This window comes from Lepidochelys kempii, chromosome 7 (assembly GCF_965140265.1).
Source record: "Lepidochelys kempii isolate rLepKem1 chromosome 7, rLepKem1.hap2, whole genome shotgun sequence".
Lineage (NCBI taxonomy): Eukaryota > Metazoa > Chordata > Testudines > Cheloniidae > Lepidochelys > Lepidochelys kempii.
In genome coordinates this window covers 50,894,022-50,910,130 of record NC_133262.1, presented here as the reverse complement: position 1 = coordinate 50,910,130, position 16,109 = coordinate 50,894,022, and the positions used below count along the sequence as shown (strand labels likewise).

At 50.4% G+C, this 16,109-nt stretch overlaps 1 protein-coding gene across 3 annotated transcripts in view; it reads right to left on the bottom strand.

Moving 5' to 3' along the window:
* The window catches only part of DAG1 (dystroglycan 1), a 103,544-nt gene that overhangs the window by 24,281 nt on the left and 63,154 nt on the right, over positions 1 to 16,109 (bottom strand). For all 3 annotated transcript variants that reach the window (XM_073352644.1, XM_073352643.1, XM_073352645.1), the window contains exon 2: positions 7,720 to 8,111. In XM_073352644.1, coding sequence (XP_073208745.1) covers positions 7,720 to 8,001 — 282 coding nt within the window. In that variant the 5' untranslated portion in view covers positions 8,002 to 8,111. The remainder of the gene's footprint in view (positions 1 to 7,719; positions 8,112 to 16,109) is intronic.

Genomic DNA, 16,109 nt, shown 5'->3' with positions numbered 1-16,109 from the left:
GCACCATATCCCACAAATGGAACATGCCCAGAGACCCCCTGGAAAATGAACAAGCTTTCATATAGAAATTCATCCTCTCCCCTCATATCTACAGATGGCCAAGAGATTTCACCAGTTTTCAGAAGTACACCTCACCTCAGTCATACAGGCTTTCGTCAATCTTTAGGGCTTGACTATCTCTACCCAAGGCTTTGTAGAAGCTCCAGCTAGTTCAGAAGAGTCACTTCTCTTGTGAGTAGGAAGGGCTGGGAGCATCTTCACATCTGTGCTAGCCATGACAACCCTGAAAAGGCCTCCTTGCTCACTCCACAAACTGAAGTCACGGCACCATGAAGAAAACCTGCTGGTAAGAAAGCTGAGCTCTCAGGAGCCGAAGGGCTCAGAGAGGATCGTCCATCAGTTCTAAGGACTACATTACTAACCCTGGAGCTGGAGGCTTTTTAACTGAGGGAAGGGACTTGAAATGCAGCAAGTCCCTCATGAACCAAACGATTACGGCAGCCTAAAGAAACTGCCTTACCTTCACACGTTCATGGCAAAATGAAATAGCAGCCACATGCCTGCTATTCGACACCGCACCTCCCATGGAAGGCACCCTTTTACAGATGTCAGTGAGAGACTTCATTGTGTCCACACACTTCTTTGGTATGCAAGGAGCATTGGGTTTTGTTTTTTTTCTTTTCTTTTTTTTGGAACACCAACTTCCTGCCAGACTGTTCTGCTTCACAACTGAACAGGCAAAGTTCTGGAATAGATGTGCCCCAGCGAATGCCTTTCTCACCCACTCCCACTAGGACGCCTTCATTTCCAGATGTGTTCGTGTTTCCTGTAAGGGAACTATTCAGGGTACAAAGATTCCCTCTGCCAGGGCGGGAGGACAGGGCAGCTATTTCACAGGGAGCTTGCTACAAAACATTGAGTGTCCCCAGAAAAACTCCCTTCAGCAGCTCACACTGCCAACTTGAAAAGGGTTTGTTCAGTTGCATTGTTCTGACTGGAACAAGCTGCATGCCTGCATGGAGTTCAAATCCCTGCCCACACCCTGATTCTTCTCACTCACAGAACAACAGCACAGGAAAAGCCCTGAACAGCTTTCAGAAAGGGAAATTTGTCTCTTTTCTAGTCACGGCCTTTTAATAAGCCAAAGGCCAAAGGAGAGCAGAACTACCCCACAATGCCTGTGCCAAGTACTGTGATCTCACAGCTAACCCGCACTCACTACAAGCTCAGCAGATATGCAGCAGGCTGATGTGTGAGCTGGCAGTAGGGTTAGCTAAGCCTAAACCAGTGACCTTCAGCCAGCCTGTGTACTAGGACGTTCTACTCCCCACTGGCCGCCCTCTCATCCTCCCAAATACTGGAGGAAGCAATCCGTAACAGCAGTGCTGAGACAAAACAAGGAACTTCCAGGCCTGCACGAGAAGCTGGTTATAATTAGACTGAGTCATACTTTCCAGCCCTCCAAATCCAGAGCTCGTTACTGAGAGTTCACTGAAAATGCTCAATTCCCTCACCCTGGCTCACTACAGAAAAGCAGACAATGAACCACTATCAACAAATCTTATCTCATGGATCGCAGGATTAGAGTTAGGCAGATCCCTTCCCAAGAGCTCCTGTGACCAGATCCAACCAGAGACCACTGTTGAGCCCAAAATATACGTGAGTAAACAGCCACAGATGCTCTTGAAGCTACTGCAGCACTGCTCTTTACATCTGAATCAGGGAGAATTATTCTCCTGGTCCCAGGTGTCCCTAACTCTAAAGCCACCATTACTTAGCACAACACCTGCCCACTGCTCCAACTGGTAATCCTTTTTGTCCTGTAGCAAACCTCCTCCAAGAAATGCTGGCTAATGGGTCACATTCAATTAGCAATCCCTGCACGAAGCTCCTTAGAGGGAGAATAGAATGATTTCAGACCTTACTTTCAAGGAATTCAGCAGAACTCGCACCCACCAACAAGTCTAAATGCTTCAGAAGTCTGCCTCTTTCAGTGAGACTGTTATATTACCAGGGACAGGCAGGGGACCGGTGCACACACCACACTTACAGCAGATAATAAATCTAGTATGGTTTCTGCAAATCAGTCCCTACAGATCCTACTAAGAGAATGAACTCTAATATCTGATAATAAACCTGTTAAACAAAAGTCCTTTCACCAGATGGCAAACAGAGTATTCACTGGGCTTGTCAAAAGCAGCCTCCTCTTTAAGGAGCAAAGCTGCTTTGCACAGATTTATATCCAAATGCTCCAACAGCCACAGAAACGCCATTTAACAGAATCAGGTAAATTAATCCACAAAATTAAAGGAGTCAATGTCATCCAGAGTGACTCACTGGCACAGAGCTGTGAGTGGCTGTCTCACCGTGCACCAACAACACCCTTCTCAGAGTGCTGCTGACCTTATGCACTTTGGAAAGGACCCTTTACCGGGAGCTACAGACTGGGCAATGGAAGATAGAAAAAGGGATCTGTACTAGTGGTCATTTCCTTTCTACTGGTAGGACAGTCCATAGAACCAGAATCTTATGCTAGGTCTGCAGTCTCACTGCCATGCCAGAGACAGTCCCACACTTGGCACACCCCCTTCCCAGAGCCTGCCAGCAAAGACTATCTTGATCAATATTCAGATTATAGTACTAAAGAGATGCAACATTTCTGTTGATAGCAACAAACTATAGTACACAAACTTGTCTGCTGCAGGTCTACAAATTATTTCACCACCACACTCGCTATTGATTCTATTTCACCCAGCCTGTGCTAGGCTGGATCTGTGCAACTTCCTACCAGAAGAACATTTTGGTTAAGCACAGAAATTCTCCTCTTCTGCTGAGGACAAAGGGCCACCAATCTCTTCAGTGGGACTGCGAATCAGCAGCAAGTATGATGCCACGGAGATAAATAAATATTTAAGAGTTTAGTCTCATTGCATACAACAGCCTTTTTTCTGATGCTCACATGCCTAGCTTGTAGACCTTCATGCTGGTACAGAAAGAAAGCCAGGAAGCTGCCTCGCATCTCGTTGTACAAAACATACATGTTTTCACCCCACATTGTGGACACTGCTCCCAGCAAATGCGTGGTGGCATTGGTAGGTTGAGTTAAAACTTGGACTATCCATCCAGCGTGCTCTTCCCGTTCCATCTTGAATGAGGCCTTTGAAACTGTCATGTATTTCCCCATGGGGAGAGTGCAGTTAGGGTATTGCATTGTCAGAGACAGGTGATCAGGATACCTCTTGGAGATCCTGTGGCATCAGCATCTTTCCAGTAGGTGTAAAGGTTTAGGACAGAATGGGGAAACATGATCTTCCTGCAGTCTGAGGAAGAACGTGTACCTGGAGAACAATACCAGGTTTACTAGAAGATCCAGCCTTTTCTGTGAAGAACATACAACGATGGGGTTCAATGCATAGAGCTCCTACCTACAGGCTCTTCTGAGGTGGCCGCTCATTAAGAATGCCAGAGATTGAAAGAAGAGAATTTCCTCCTTCAGTGACTCAGATGCATGTTTGTGAGAACATTTAACATTCGGCCGTGATCCCAGGGCTCTGCTCCACATACTGCAGGGTAAACTGATGTGTGAGGCTGACCTAAAGAGCCATCTGTTGTCCAGCTCTCTCCTACTTACTTCTACCTCAATGTTAATGAGAATGATCTTTTAGAGCCATGGATAACCCTCCCTATAGGAGCTCAAGAGGTGTCCCATTCTGGCTGAAGACAGCATTTGAGGGTGGTCTCTACACGAATGCAAAAATCCCAACCAAGTCAGATGAAGCATTGGGACATCTTGAAGCCAGACTGGGAGTAAGGACCTTGAGTGAATACCCTGTCTTTTTGCAGCTAGGATCAGCTTTCCTGGTTTTTGATGGAATACCAGTCCCTGAGAGAGGGAGAGTGTCATGCTGACTAGGTTTGAAAGTCATAGCCCCAAACATTGCCAGAGAAGGCCATCCATATGACTGCTGTCTTCTCCTTGATCTTCTGGACAGAAACGGGACAAGAGGAAAGGTATGCAGAAGGCACTCTGGTACATTTTCAGGAAGGATCCTTTGGCACTTTTTTGGTCCCTCTCAGGAGAAAGGGAGAGTGTGGGGTCTTACTGTTAAATCTGGGAGTAAAAGTCCATTGGCAGTTTGCCGAGGTGCACAGTTAGGTGGGGGAACTCTCAAAATAGACACACTCCCGCTCAGCCAGCTCTATTAGTGTCCTGTTAGTCTGCTCTAGTGCTTAGCTCTCCTTTAGTATGAAGTGCACACAGGCATGAGACACTCTCCTGCCTAGGAAAGTAAGAGACTTGTAAGGAAGGGGATCAGGTCCTCTCATTTAATAGTCATCATGGTGGATGTGATGCTCATCATTACTAGGACACTCTTGGTGCATTCAGGGGAGGCTGTGCTTTGAGACCACGTCACATGTCATTCTGCTCCAGCCAGCTGATGCTGTGCTCTCCTCTGCATGACAATGTTTCCTTGATCACCCTTCTGCTGGTAATGTGCTCCCAGCCCTCTAGACCCATGCCTGGAAGTCACAGATTCTTTCCAGTTCAGAAATTCTGCAGCCTGCAGTTCTATTGACCTTCACCCATCAGCAGAGAGTGACCTCAACAACAGACAGCACATGAGAGCAGCTTGGTGTGATGACAGGAGGAAGAGGTTAATGTGAACTTCTTCCTGTGAGTGCTGCTGGAACAGTGGAAGTGTAGGAATAGTGGAAGTACTGACCACAACAAACACAGCTATGGACTATTCAAAGAACCATTACATAGGGATGTGGCAACATGCCTCATTTTGATCTATAAGATAGAAAACCCCTTGGGAGTTAGCTACTAGGGTAGGCTTTAAATGTCTCCATCTTGAACTGTGGCTTTGACAGGTTTCAGAGTAGCAGCCGTGTTAGTTTGTATCTGCAAAAAGAAAAGGAGTACTTGTGGCACCTTAGAGGCTAACAAATTTATTTGAGCATAAGCTTCCGTGAGCTACAGCTCACTTCATTGGATGCATACTGTGTTTTCCACTGTATGCATCTGATGAAGTGAGCTGTAGCTCACGAAAGCTTATGCTCAAATAAATTTGTTAGCCTCTAAGATGCCACAAGTACTCCTTTTCTTTTTGTGGCTTTGAGGAGCTTGTTCGGTCCAGCATATCATTCCTGACCTCCTGGAGACCAGGAAGAACAGGAGTATAGGTCATTGTCTTTCTGATCTGCTTTACTGCCACAACTGGGAGACGTTTAATGGCTATTTTTGCCTGATTTTAATTAGGGCTTGAGCTCCCTATGTACTGGCTACGAAGGGCTTGGCTCGTCTGAGTCCATAAGTGCGACAAACATTGGTTTGCTGAAAGCTCCAGCTGAGCAGCACAAATTGTCTAGGGTTGCATGAGATGCAACAGCAAATAAATGCCAGAGTTCTTTCAGGTGCACCTAGCCCACAGGATTTCCTAACTTCTACGAGAGATGGATTCAGATAGGGAATCTGTACAGGCCAAAAGTGCCCCGGCAAAACAAGTGGAAACTGCTGATGCCCTCTCACACCTAAAGTTGCCTACCTATGTCTTCCATAAGGAATCCCCTCTCCTATGTGGAGTCCTTTGGAAGGAAGCCCTCCACACTCAGTAAGTATGGATGCATCCTTACCAACGCAGAGATCTGTATTAAACCAATGTAGGGTAAAAACCCATGAAAGTCTCACAGAGACAAGGCCTAAGTCCGATTTTAAAATCAATTTAAGTTGAAGTGCATCTTCTGTGTTTAGACTAGTCCTCTGACACCTGAAAACCACTCAGGCTTCACTGCACCACAGCATAGTAACCCTCCTCCAGCACTTTCCAGCTGAGGAGCTGGAAGCACTTTCCCTGGGAGGCAGGGACGCATTACAACGTCCAGCTACGGAACCCCTTAGTGCTTCCGTGCATATTCAGTCACCCCTGCATGCTCTACGTACCCCTCAATCCCAAGCACGTGTGCCCAGTGCTCTCCCAAACCTGCCACACCCCCACCCTCACATGGTCAGTGTTACCCCCAATCCTACACGTGTTCCTCCGAGAACACTGGGTCAGAGCCCCGCTGTGCAGTCCTAGCTAAAGAGGTGTACACTTCGGTAAAGCAGCCAGTATGAGACACTGGTCAGGAAGCGGTTTCTCAGACAGATAGGGGTTCCTAGAGCACAGCTCACACCTTGGGCTGCACTGGGAAGCCTGGGAATTTGATCAGCAGGAGTCTGTGCATTTAGAGACAAAAATCCAAAGTTGACAGTTGGCCTGCACTTGTATTTTTGTTGATAAAACAGATGATGCTAGTTGTCAATTTGCCGAGCACCCGCAGCTCCCCAGACTCCCTGGAGTTTGGGTACTAAGCAGCCAAGAACCAGGCTTTCACATGGCAGTGGTCATATGAAGAAAGCAGGCAGCATGACTAAGGCCACCATGGCATGTCCTAGCTTCCACCTGGGCAAGTTTCATCAGCCCCACAGTGCTGCAGCCTTCAGTTCAAAGCAGATGACAGTCCTCTAGCTCTTCGAAACATGGAACTCATCCAGCACCGTTCTCCTCCCCACCCGACTCAGAATGCAGGTGTTCCAGATGTGCCAGATGCACCTTTTAGATCCCCAGATTATCACTGCCACTCATCAGGGCCAGGACTCTTAGTAGTGCAAATGGGACCCACTCACACTTCACTTTCTTGATCTAGATTCTTTAGCGCTGTGATCTGTGTCCTCTGGCTCTACAGCAAACCCGCCTATAAGGAGAAGTTGGCAAGTCCAAGATTTTCCTCCTCCCTCACCTCCAGATCCCTTCTGACCACTTGAAAAAGAGCAAACACGTAATTCTCTCAGGTTTAGACTGGGAAATGGTCCAGCCCCATCTGTCAATGAATCTAGAAAAGCCTGGGAAGCAGAAGCAGTCTTCCCTGCACCCAGCCTGGAGAGGACTCCTCACCAGTAGTGAATAGTGACACCTTGACAGTCTCTCTCACTTTTCTTTCCTTGCCTAGCTGGTGTCACTTTCACACTTCCATATCTTGCAGCTACAGCACCTAGAAGTCCTGAAGGCAATAGACACAAAGCTTGAGGACAGGCAGATGTGGCTCTCTTGGGAGCCACAGGATTGATCATAGCTCCTCTCAGACAAGGAGAAGTGTCCCCACGGGTCACAGGGCTCTCCCCACGGGTCACAGGGCGAGGGGAGGAGACACGGTGTCAAATGGAGTCAAGAGCCAGAGCCATACAACAGGATCTGTGCTATGGCATCACATCAGTGGCCCAATATTTTGTCCCCATGGTAAAACAAGTCACCCCATGGTGTCAAAGGATCATTCCAGGACTTGGGCTATGGGAGGCTGAGGGTCACTGTCCTTCAGTGATTCATGTGCCCCTTGCTTGGGCATCTGGGTGCACGCAGGTTAAATGTAACCAGACATTGAACCAAACCAGCTCCTACAGAGGGGACCAGACCGCCTCTATTCTTCACTCTAGGATGAAGGCGTTCAATCCAGTAAGAAATAAACAGTGATATTCCGGAAGAGGGAAATGGAAGTTTCTTCCACTCATCTATCACCAAATCCAACAGCCTCCCCCGAGTCTGAATCATAGCACCATCTATGACCCATCCGTTCAAACCCATTTGTCACACTGGCACAGAGACAGACCCAGTCCCTCCCACAGGCATGACTGCAAGGAAGGGGATTGTGAGGTATGAGGCAGGCGGATGCATTTCTCACCTGCACCATTTCTCCATTAGAAGCAATTAAATCTGTGGGGATGGTGACTCTGAAGTAGCGTCCCACCACAGCAGAGCTGTCTGGAATCCCCACCACTGCTGGGACCGTCTCACGGAGATTTGACAGCACAGAATGCATGGAGGCCTCTAACTGGTTTTCCCAGTCCTGTGCAAGTTCAGAGCGTTCACTGGGCCAATGGCATTGAACAGAGGCAGCCACCAGCAGCAGCATAAGCAAAGTCCTCCCCAGCAGAGCGGGAAGCAGTACAAATCCCACAGTCATTTTTCTTGCAGACTCCAATACTGTATTCCACTCAGAAAGGGAGCCCTGAAAGCCTGTGTGCTGGCTCCTCAAGCTCCTCACAGCAGCTTCATCCTGGGAGTCTCCCGAACCTGAGAGAGAAAGAAGAGGCCAGGTCAGCACATGAAAGATGCCCGTTTAAGAGCACTGAAGAATAGCCAAGAAGCCCACTTGCCTAATGCCTCTGCCCTCCCACCCTTTTAGCTCTGCTGTGCAAATGCAAGAGGCCTATTCCCAGCGGAGAGCAAGCCTTTAGCAGCCCATGCTCACACTGGAGTACAGCCACTCAATGGAAACAAGGATCCTTCCTCCTCTCCACTCTCAGCCACCAACTGCTGGTGCCTGAGCGCTCAGTGATTCAAAGAGGAACACCCTGGAGTGTGAGCAGGAGGAACCGATGCAGTCTCAGAACTTTGAAACTAGGTGACCTTTCCAAGAGAGCTGCAGTTAAGCTAGGATATCAATGAATTTAAATGCTAATTACACAGAACAAGCCCCTGAAGAGATGTACACTAGTGTGAGCAGGAAGCTGCCACCTTGACAGCCTGGGGCAGAACAGATGATTCTGCTTCAAAGGCCCATGAGCCCCCACAACCAGACCCGCCCCCAACTCTAGCTTTCAGAGTTGGGCATGTGTGCAGAATGGACCCTCTTGGCTAGCAATGCACTGCCAAACCTGGTGTGGGGCAATAAGCATGCACTGGGCCCCTCAACACCCTCCCTACACATGCAGGATGCTCCCCTCCCTATCGTACCCCCCAGTCCCCACTCCACTCCTCCCTGTATGCTGTCCTGCGCCCCCCTTCAACATAGGGTGGGCAGCACTGCTCCTTTCCAGCGCTGTGCAAGGATCAGGTTCTATCCATTCCTTGTTCACACAGACTTGCCTTCAATGTCTCTTATTTAGCAGCTTGTTCTTTCTCCCTCCACCTTTGTGTTCCCTTCTCTCCTCTTTGGTGCCCTAACTCCCATCTTTTGCTCCCCTCTTCCTTCTATTCCCTCCCCCCTTCCCCTTAGTGCTCAGAGCTTGTGTAGGTCCAAAGTTATAGTCAGAGATCTCCAATGCAGCTCCCCATGCCATGGCTGTTCCTGCCATAAATTGTGTCTATCCAATAAGTTTCTCCACTGCACTCGTGTTGTGCTACAGCTTCTTCCCTCGGGAAGCCCTTGGGAGTCTTTACTGCAAGGTGTCACAAGAAGAAGCAGCCCCCCCCCCATCCCCTGATGCCAGATTGGGCAGTGCTCTATGCTAGGCTGGGAGGCCAAGGGTCAGGATACAATGGCTCAAGGGGAAGCTGCTTAGCCCTGTGAGACACTGCTAAGGGATGAGGCTTTCTTCAGGGCTAAGCAGCTGACAGGGGCTCCAGCACCCCTTTCTCGATCCAGGGAGGAGCACCTCACAGCCATTCCGAGACAAGCTGCAAGTGTTTGTGACTGCCAGATCTGAGCACAGCCTGTAAGTTATCAGTGAATCTACTCCAGCTGTGCCATTTGACGTCAGCCCTCCTGACAGACCCGAGAAGAAGTTACTTACTGTAACTGGAGGTTCTTTGAGACGTATAGTTCCTATTTGGATTCCAGACATGTGTGTGCATGCGTGCCATGTGACAGTGATTTTCTAGTAGTGTTCTTGATCTCTATGTGAGCCACCTGCATGCTTGTGTCTGAGGCTATAAGAGGCCATGCGGTTAACGATGCTCCAGTTCTCTCTTACTCGCAAGCAATGGAATCCACAGCAGAGAAGATGGAGGGCAGGTATTGGAACCAAATAGGGACCACACATCTCAGAGAACTTCTTTGAGTGATGGTCCCTACATGGAGGCCAGATGTGGGTGAGTAGGGAGCAGCGCTCAGCGTGGAGGTGGGTGCGTGGACTCGCGTGAAGTCAGTCGGCAGGACAGCTCGGCCGACAGACGCATCCCCAGCAATGGCGCAGCGAGCGGTAAAGGTGTGGACCCAGGTCCATGTCGCTGCCTTGCAAACATTCTGCTAAGGCACGTCCACAAAGTAGGCCAACAAGATGGCCTGTGCCTGCGTGGAGTGAGCCAGGACTCCAGGAGGCGGAGGAGAGAGCATAGCAGTCTGCAATGAAATGGGAGATCCATTTAGAGATGTGTTGAGAAGAGAGGCCCTGGCAATCGTGACGAAGAGCCTGGGCGAAGCCTGAAAGGCATGGTTGCATTGGAGATTGAGAGAATGCAGTGTTTTTGTTCTGGAGGTGGTGTGTGGTTTGGGTAGAAGATTGGAAGGTGGATGCTTTGGTTGAGGTGGAACGGGGAGAAACTTGTGGTGCAGGTGCAGGGAAACTTTATGGAAGATGCATATTGTGGGGAGGGGTGGGTCAGCTATCAGAGCCACCAGGTCGCTAATGGGCTGCACTGAAGCGATGGCCATCAAGATGATCTTCAAAGGGCAGTTTAGTGAGGGCAGAGAGGATTATATTTAGGTCCCAAGATGGGGTAGGGTTTCCATACTGGTGGAAAGGCAATGAGCAAGCCTTGAAGGAAGCGAATGGTGGTCGGGTGAGTGAAGGTGGAGGAACCATCCATGGCGGGGAGGAAGGCACTGAGCACCGCCAGGTGGACACATATGGATGAGTGAATGAGGTCCGACACTTAAGATGGAGAGTGTAGTCCAGGAGGATGGGAGCAGAGAGAGTCTCCAGTGGATAATGGTGGTGGTGTGCCTGGATGGTGAAATGCGCCCGCTTCACTTGGCCTGCTGTGCATGAGGACGTCATGCACCAGGGTGGAGCACGTTCTGTCTATATATGAGCCCTATCCAAACACCAAGCTGTAAGGCGGAGCAGGCCCAGGTTGGGGTGCTGCAAGCGTTGCTGCACCTAGGTGAAGAGATCCAGGTGGGTGGGAAGGCAGATCAGAGGGAGAGTGGCGAGGTGAAGGAGGTCAGTGAACCAACACTGGTGAGGCCAAAAGGGGGTTATTGTGATGAATGTTGCTTGATCCTGTTGCACCTTGTGGAGGATTTGTGGGAGCAGAGGAATGGGTGGGAAGGCATAGCAGACTTCAACAGTCTGTGGCAGGAGAAGAGCGTCGCTTTGTGAGCTAGTCCAGAGGACCCGTCTGGAGCAGAAGAGGAGGAGTTTTTGGTTCTTGTTGGTTGTGAAGAGGTTCCAGCGCGGGGTCCCCCACCGGTGGAAGACGGAGTAAAGTGTGGGATCATGGAGCTCCCACTCGTGATTTGCATAGAACAGGGGTGGCTCCTTGTATAGGCACCGACTCCGGGGCTGGAGCTACAGGTGTCAACTTTCCAATGTGCCAGGGGGTACTCACTGCTCAGCCCCTGGCTCTGCCACAGGCTCTGCCCCCACTCCATCCCTTCCCGCCCCCTCCTCAGAGCCTGCCATGCCCTCGCTCCTCCCCCTCCCCTCCTGCAAGCCACGAAACCGCTGATTGGATGGTGAGGGGAGGGAGAGGGAGGTGCTGATTGGCAGGGCTACCAGTGGGCAGGAAGCACTGGAAGTGGTGGTGGGGGGGAGCTGATATGGGGCTGCTGACATATTACTGTGGCTCTTTGGCAATGTACATTAGTAAATTTTGGCTCCTTCTCAGGCTCAGGTTGGCCACCCCTGGCATACAAGAGTGTGTCTGCCAAGGAGTTGCTGGTGCCTGGAAGGTGCATGGTGTGCCACGGGACCCCATTCTTGATGAAGCGGTTCCAGAGCTGGACAGCCTCTGCACAGAGAGGGTAACCTGGTGCCACCTTGCTTGTTGATATACACAACTGCTGACATGTCTGACAGCAAATGAAAGTGCAGTGATCTTATGAGGGGGAGACAAAGCAGACAGCTTGGAGTTCCAGGAAGATGATGTGCATCCTCACCTCTTGTGGTGTGCAGAGGCCCTCAGTCGTGTGACCATCCAGATGGAAATCTCACCCTGTGAGGGAGGTGTCTGTGGTGAGAGTGGAGCAGGAAGGGTGAATGGATGCCGACCAAGATGTTGGATGGCTCAGACCACCACTTGAAGGAAGCCAGGACAAATCGGGGAAGCGGGACTGGTTTGTCCAAGCAATCTGTCTGAGGTCTGTAGATTGACTGGAGCAAAAGTTGAGGGCACTGCATACAGAGGTGTGCCTGGGGCGTTACAGAGGTGCAGGCCACAATGTGGCCATGGAGGGAAAGGCACTGGTGGATAGGTGTGTGCGGATTGTGGTGTAGTGGCGTCATGAGAGGTGAGGGTGGCAAAGAGGTCCATCAGGAGGAAAGTGAGGCCTACGATAGAGACCAGGCACACCCAAATAAAGGTGATCTCTTGGACAGGGATGAGGACTGACTTTTCCTTGTTGATATAGACACCCAGGCTGGTGAGGAGATCGCGAAGGGTCTAGATAGTGGAAAGGAGGCAGGTGCATGGATGTCGCAATGAGGAGCCAATCATCCAGGTAGGGAAACACTGAGTGGCTGAAGTGTTGTATGTGGGCTGCAACAACGGTGAAAACTTTTGTGAACACGCAGGGAGGGGTGGTGATACCAAAGGGGAGGACCCAGAACTAATAATGGGAGTGTCCCACTGTAAAATGGAGAAATTTCCAGTCGCAATGAGAGGGATCTCCACGTCACCATGGGGTGGGTGATGAGGGGGGAATGAGAGGAACTCTACTGAGTACTCCATGACGTCCAGTGCCCAGCAATCGGTGGTGATCTTGCCCCAAGTGTGGGCGAACAGGGTGAGATGCCCCCAAGGATGACCAGGGTAGGCATGGGAGGACGTTGGTGGGTCTCAATGGAAGAGTCAAATGGCCATTTGGAGTGACGCTGTGGAAGAGTTGAGGGAGCAGAAGTAGTAGTGGTGGGGTAATGGGGTCGTTGAGTGCATGGACACTGGCAAGACTGCTCCTGCTGTCATTGAAAATAGGGCTGATAGGGCACAGTGACCAAGGATGACTGTTGCTGCCTGCAGATCAGGGCAGAGATACCAAGCGACCATAGTATGACGTGGAAATCCTCGAGGGAGCGGGGGGATCCGTGCATCTTGTCACTGAAGTGTTTCTGATTGTCAAAGGGAAGGTCCTTGAGAGTGATCTGGACCTCCTTAGGAAATCTGGAGGATTGAAGTCAGGAGTCTTGGCAGAGTAGGACACTGTTTGCTAGGTAGCGGGACACAGCGTCAGTAGCACCAACCGCTATCTGGAGGGTCATCTTGGTGACCAGTTTGCCCTCATCCAGGATCGCCTGGAGATCCTGTTTGTCTGCCCAGAGAAAGGTCTGAGAGTCAATAAGCTTCAGGTATATGAACAAACTGTACTCTGTCAAGAGGGCCTCGTAACTGGCAATACGGAACTGAAGTCCCACAGAAATAAACTTTTTGCCCTAAACGGTCCAGTTTCTTTGCCACCCTATGCAGGGGTGTGGTGTGGCGTTAAGGTGTTGCTGTTGAGCCCGTTCAGTCGCTGCGTGCACCACAAAGGAGTTATGGGGCAGGTGTGAGAGAGCAGGAAGTCCATACCCTAGAATGGGACAAAATACTGCTACTCAAGGTGCTTCAGAGTAGGGGAACAGGAGGCCAGAGTGTGTCAGACCAACTCTGCCAGTTGTAGGATGGCCGTGTGGATAGGAAGGGCAGTATGGGAGGGCCCCAGTGGTTGGAAAATATCCAGGACTGGTTTTGTGGGTCCTGGACTTCTTCTACCATGAGCTCGAGAGCCTTTGCTACATGCCAAAGTAGGTTGTGGTACTGGTTATGGTTGTCCAAAGGGGAGAGGGAAGGTGGAATTAATGCCTCATCTGAGATGATGAGGCTCTGGTGAGGACTGGTGTTTCTGGCAGTGCTAGCTGCATGATGACCATAGAATCATAGACGATTAGGGTTGGAAGAGACCTCAGGAGGTCATCTAGTCCAACCCCCTGCTCAAAGCAGGACCAACACCAACTAAGTCATCCCAGCCTGGGCTTTGACAAGCCAGGCCATAAAAACCTCTAAGGATGGAGATTCCACCACCTCCCTGGGTAACCCATTCCAGTGCTTCACCACCCTCCTAGTGAAATAGTGTTTCCTAATATCCAACCTAAACCTCTCCTACTGCAACTTGAGACCATTGCTTCTTCTTCAGTCATCTGCCACCACTGAGAACAGCCTAGCTCCATTCTCTTTGGAACCCCTCTTTAGGTAGTTTAAGGCTGCTGTCAAATCCCCCCTCACTCTTCTCTTCCTCAGACTAAATAACCGCAGTTCCCTCAGCCTCTCCTCAAACCATGTGCCCCACCCCCCCAATCATTTTCGTTGCCCTCTGCTGGACTCTCTCCAATTTGTCCACATTTCTTCTGTAGTGGGGGGACCAAATCTGGACACAGTACTCCAGGTGTGGCCTCACCAGTGCCGAATAGAGGGGAATAATCACTTCCCTCGGTATGCTGATAATGCTCCTACTAATGCAGTCCAATATGCCATTAGCCTTCTTGGCAAAACGGGCACACAGTTGACTCATATCCAGTTTCTCATCCACTGTAATCTCCAGGTCCTTTTCTGCAGAACTGCTGCTTAGCCAGTCAGTCCCCAGCCTGTAACGGTGCATGGGATTCTTCCGTCCTAAATGCAGGACTCTGCACTTGTCCTTGTTGGACCACACTGGACTTCTTTTGGCCCAATCCGGACCCTATCCCTACTCTCCAGCATATCTACCTCTCCCCCAAGCTTTGTGTCATCCACAAACTTGCTGAGGGTGCAATCCATCCCATCATCTAGATCATTAATGAAGATGTTGAACAAAGCCAGCCCCAGGACAGACACCTGGGGCATTCTGCTTGATACCGGCTGACAACTAGACATCGAGCCATTGATCACTACCCACTGAGCCTGACAATCTGTCCACCTTATAGTCCATCCAATCCATACTTTAACTTGCTGGCAAGAATACTGTGGGACACCGTATCAAAAGCTTTGCTAAAGTCAAGATATATCACGTCCACTGCTTTCCCCATATTCACAGAGCCAGTTATTTCATCATAGAAGGCAATCAGGTTGGTCAGGCATGACTTGCCCTTGGTGAATCCATGCTGACTGTTTCTGACCACCTTCCTCTAAGTGCTTCAAAATAGTTTCCTTGAAGACCTGCTCCATGATTTTTCCAGGGACTGAGGTGCGGCTGACCCGTCTGTAGTTCCCCGGGTTCTCCTTTTTTAAAGATGGACACTATATTTGCCTTTTTCCAATCGTGCAGGACCTCCCCCGATCGCCACGAGTTTTCAAAGATAATGGCCAATGGCTCTGCAATAACATCAGCCAACTCCCTCAGTACCCTCAGGTGCATTAGATTTGGCTCCATGGACTTGTGCATGTCCAGCTTTTCTAAATAGTCCTTAACCTGTTCTTTCACCACTGAGGGCTGCTCACCTCCTCCCCATACTGCGTTGCCCAGGACAGATGTCTTCTTCTGGCTCCTCATATCTGCAGGGGGCACGGTGCAGGCAGGGGACAGCTGGTAAGATAGCAGCAGCAGCACCCCATGGTCCTGGCAGAGTCATAGGGAGACCAGTAGGGCCAAGCATAGGGGTCACTGGGCATCAACGGGCCCCAGGGGGAATGAACTACGGCTCTGGTTCATATGCAGGTGGATAGGTTGAGTTTTGCCAGGGAAACGAACTGCGAGAGAGCGCAGATGTCAAGGAGGGGTGTGGCTTGGAAAACCACTCAGACTCAGAGGATAGGTCTGGCAGAGGCAGAACCGTCATCAACGGCAGTGCCTGGGGGGAAGAAGTGCGCCACTCTGGGAGGAGTAGGAGAGGTTCATCTGCCATAGTGGAAAGCAGCGAGGTGTCCAGAGGGCTGGAGTGAGGCGGTGAACTGGCGTATGGGAGCATCAGCTTTGCCATGGGCATCAGCTGTATCAGGTGAGCTGGCATGCAGGGAACCGGGCATGACAGTCTGGAAGGGCCGAGCGGCGTTGACTGTTTTGGACCGACAACCATAGCGGTAGGAGGTACCTGCAGCTCAAAGCAGTCTTTAGCCTTATGCTCCTTCCGGGAGTTAGCGGAGCTAAGAGCACCAAGGAACAGGTGTTCCGACTCTGGCCATGCGACGATAAGAGGAACTAGAGTGGTGTTGAACTGCATGGCCTCCTATAGCCTCGGA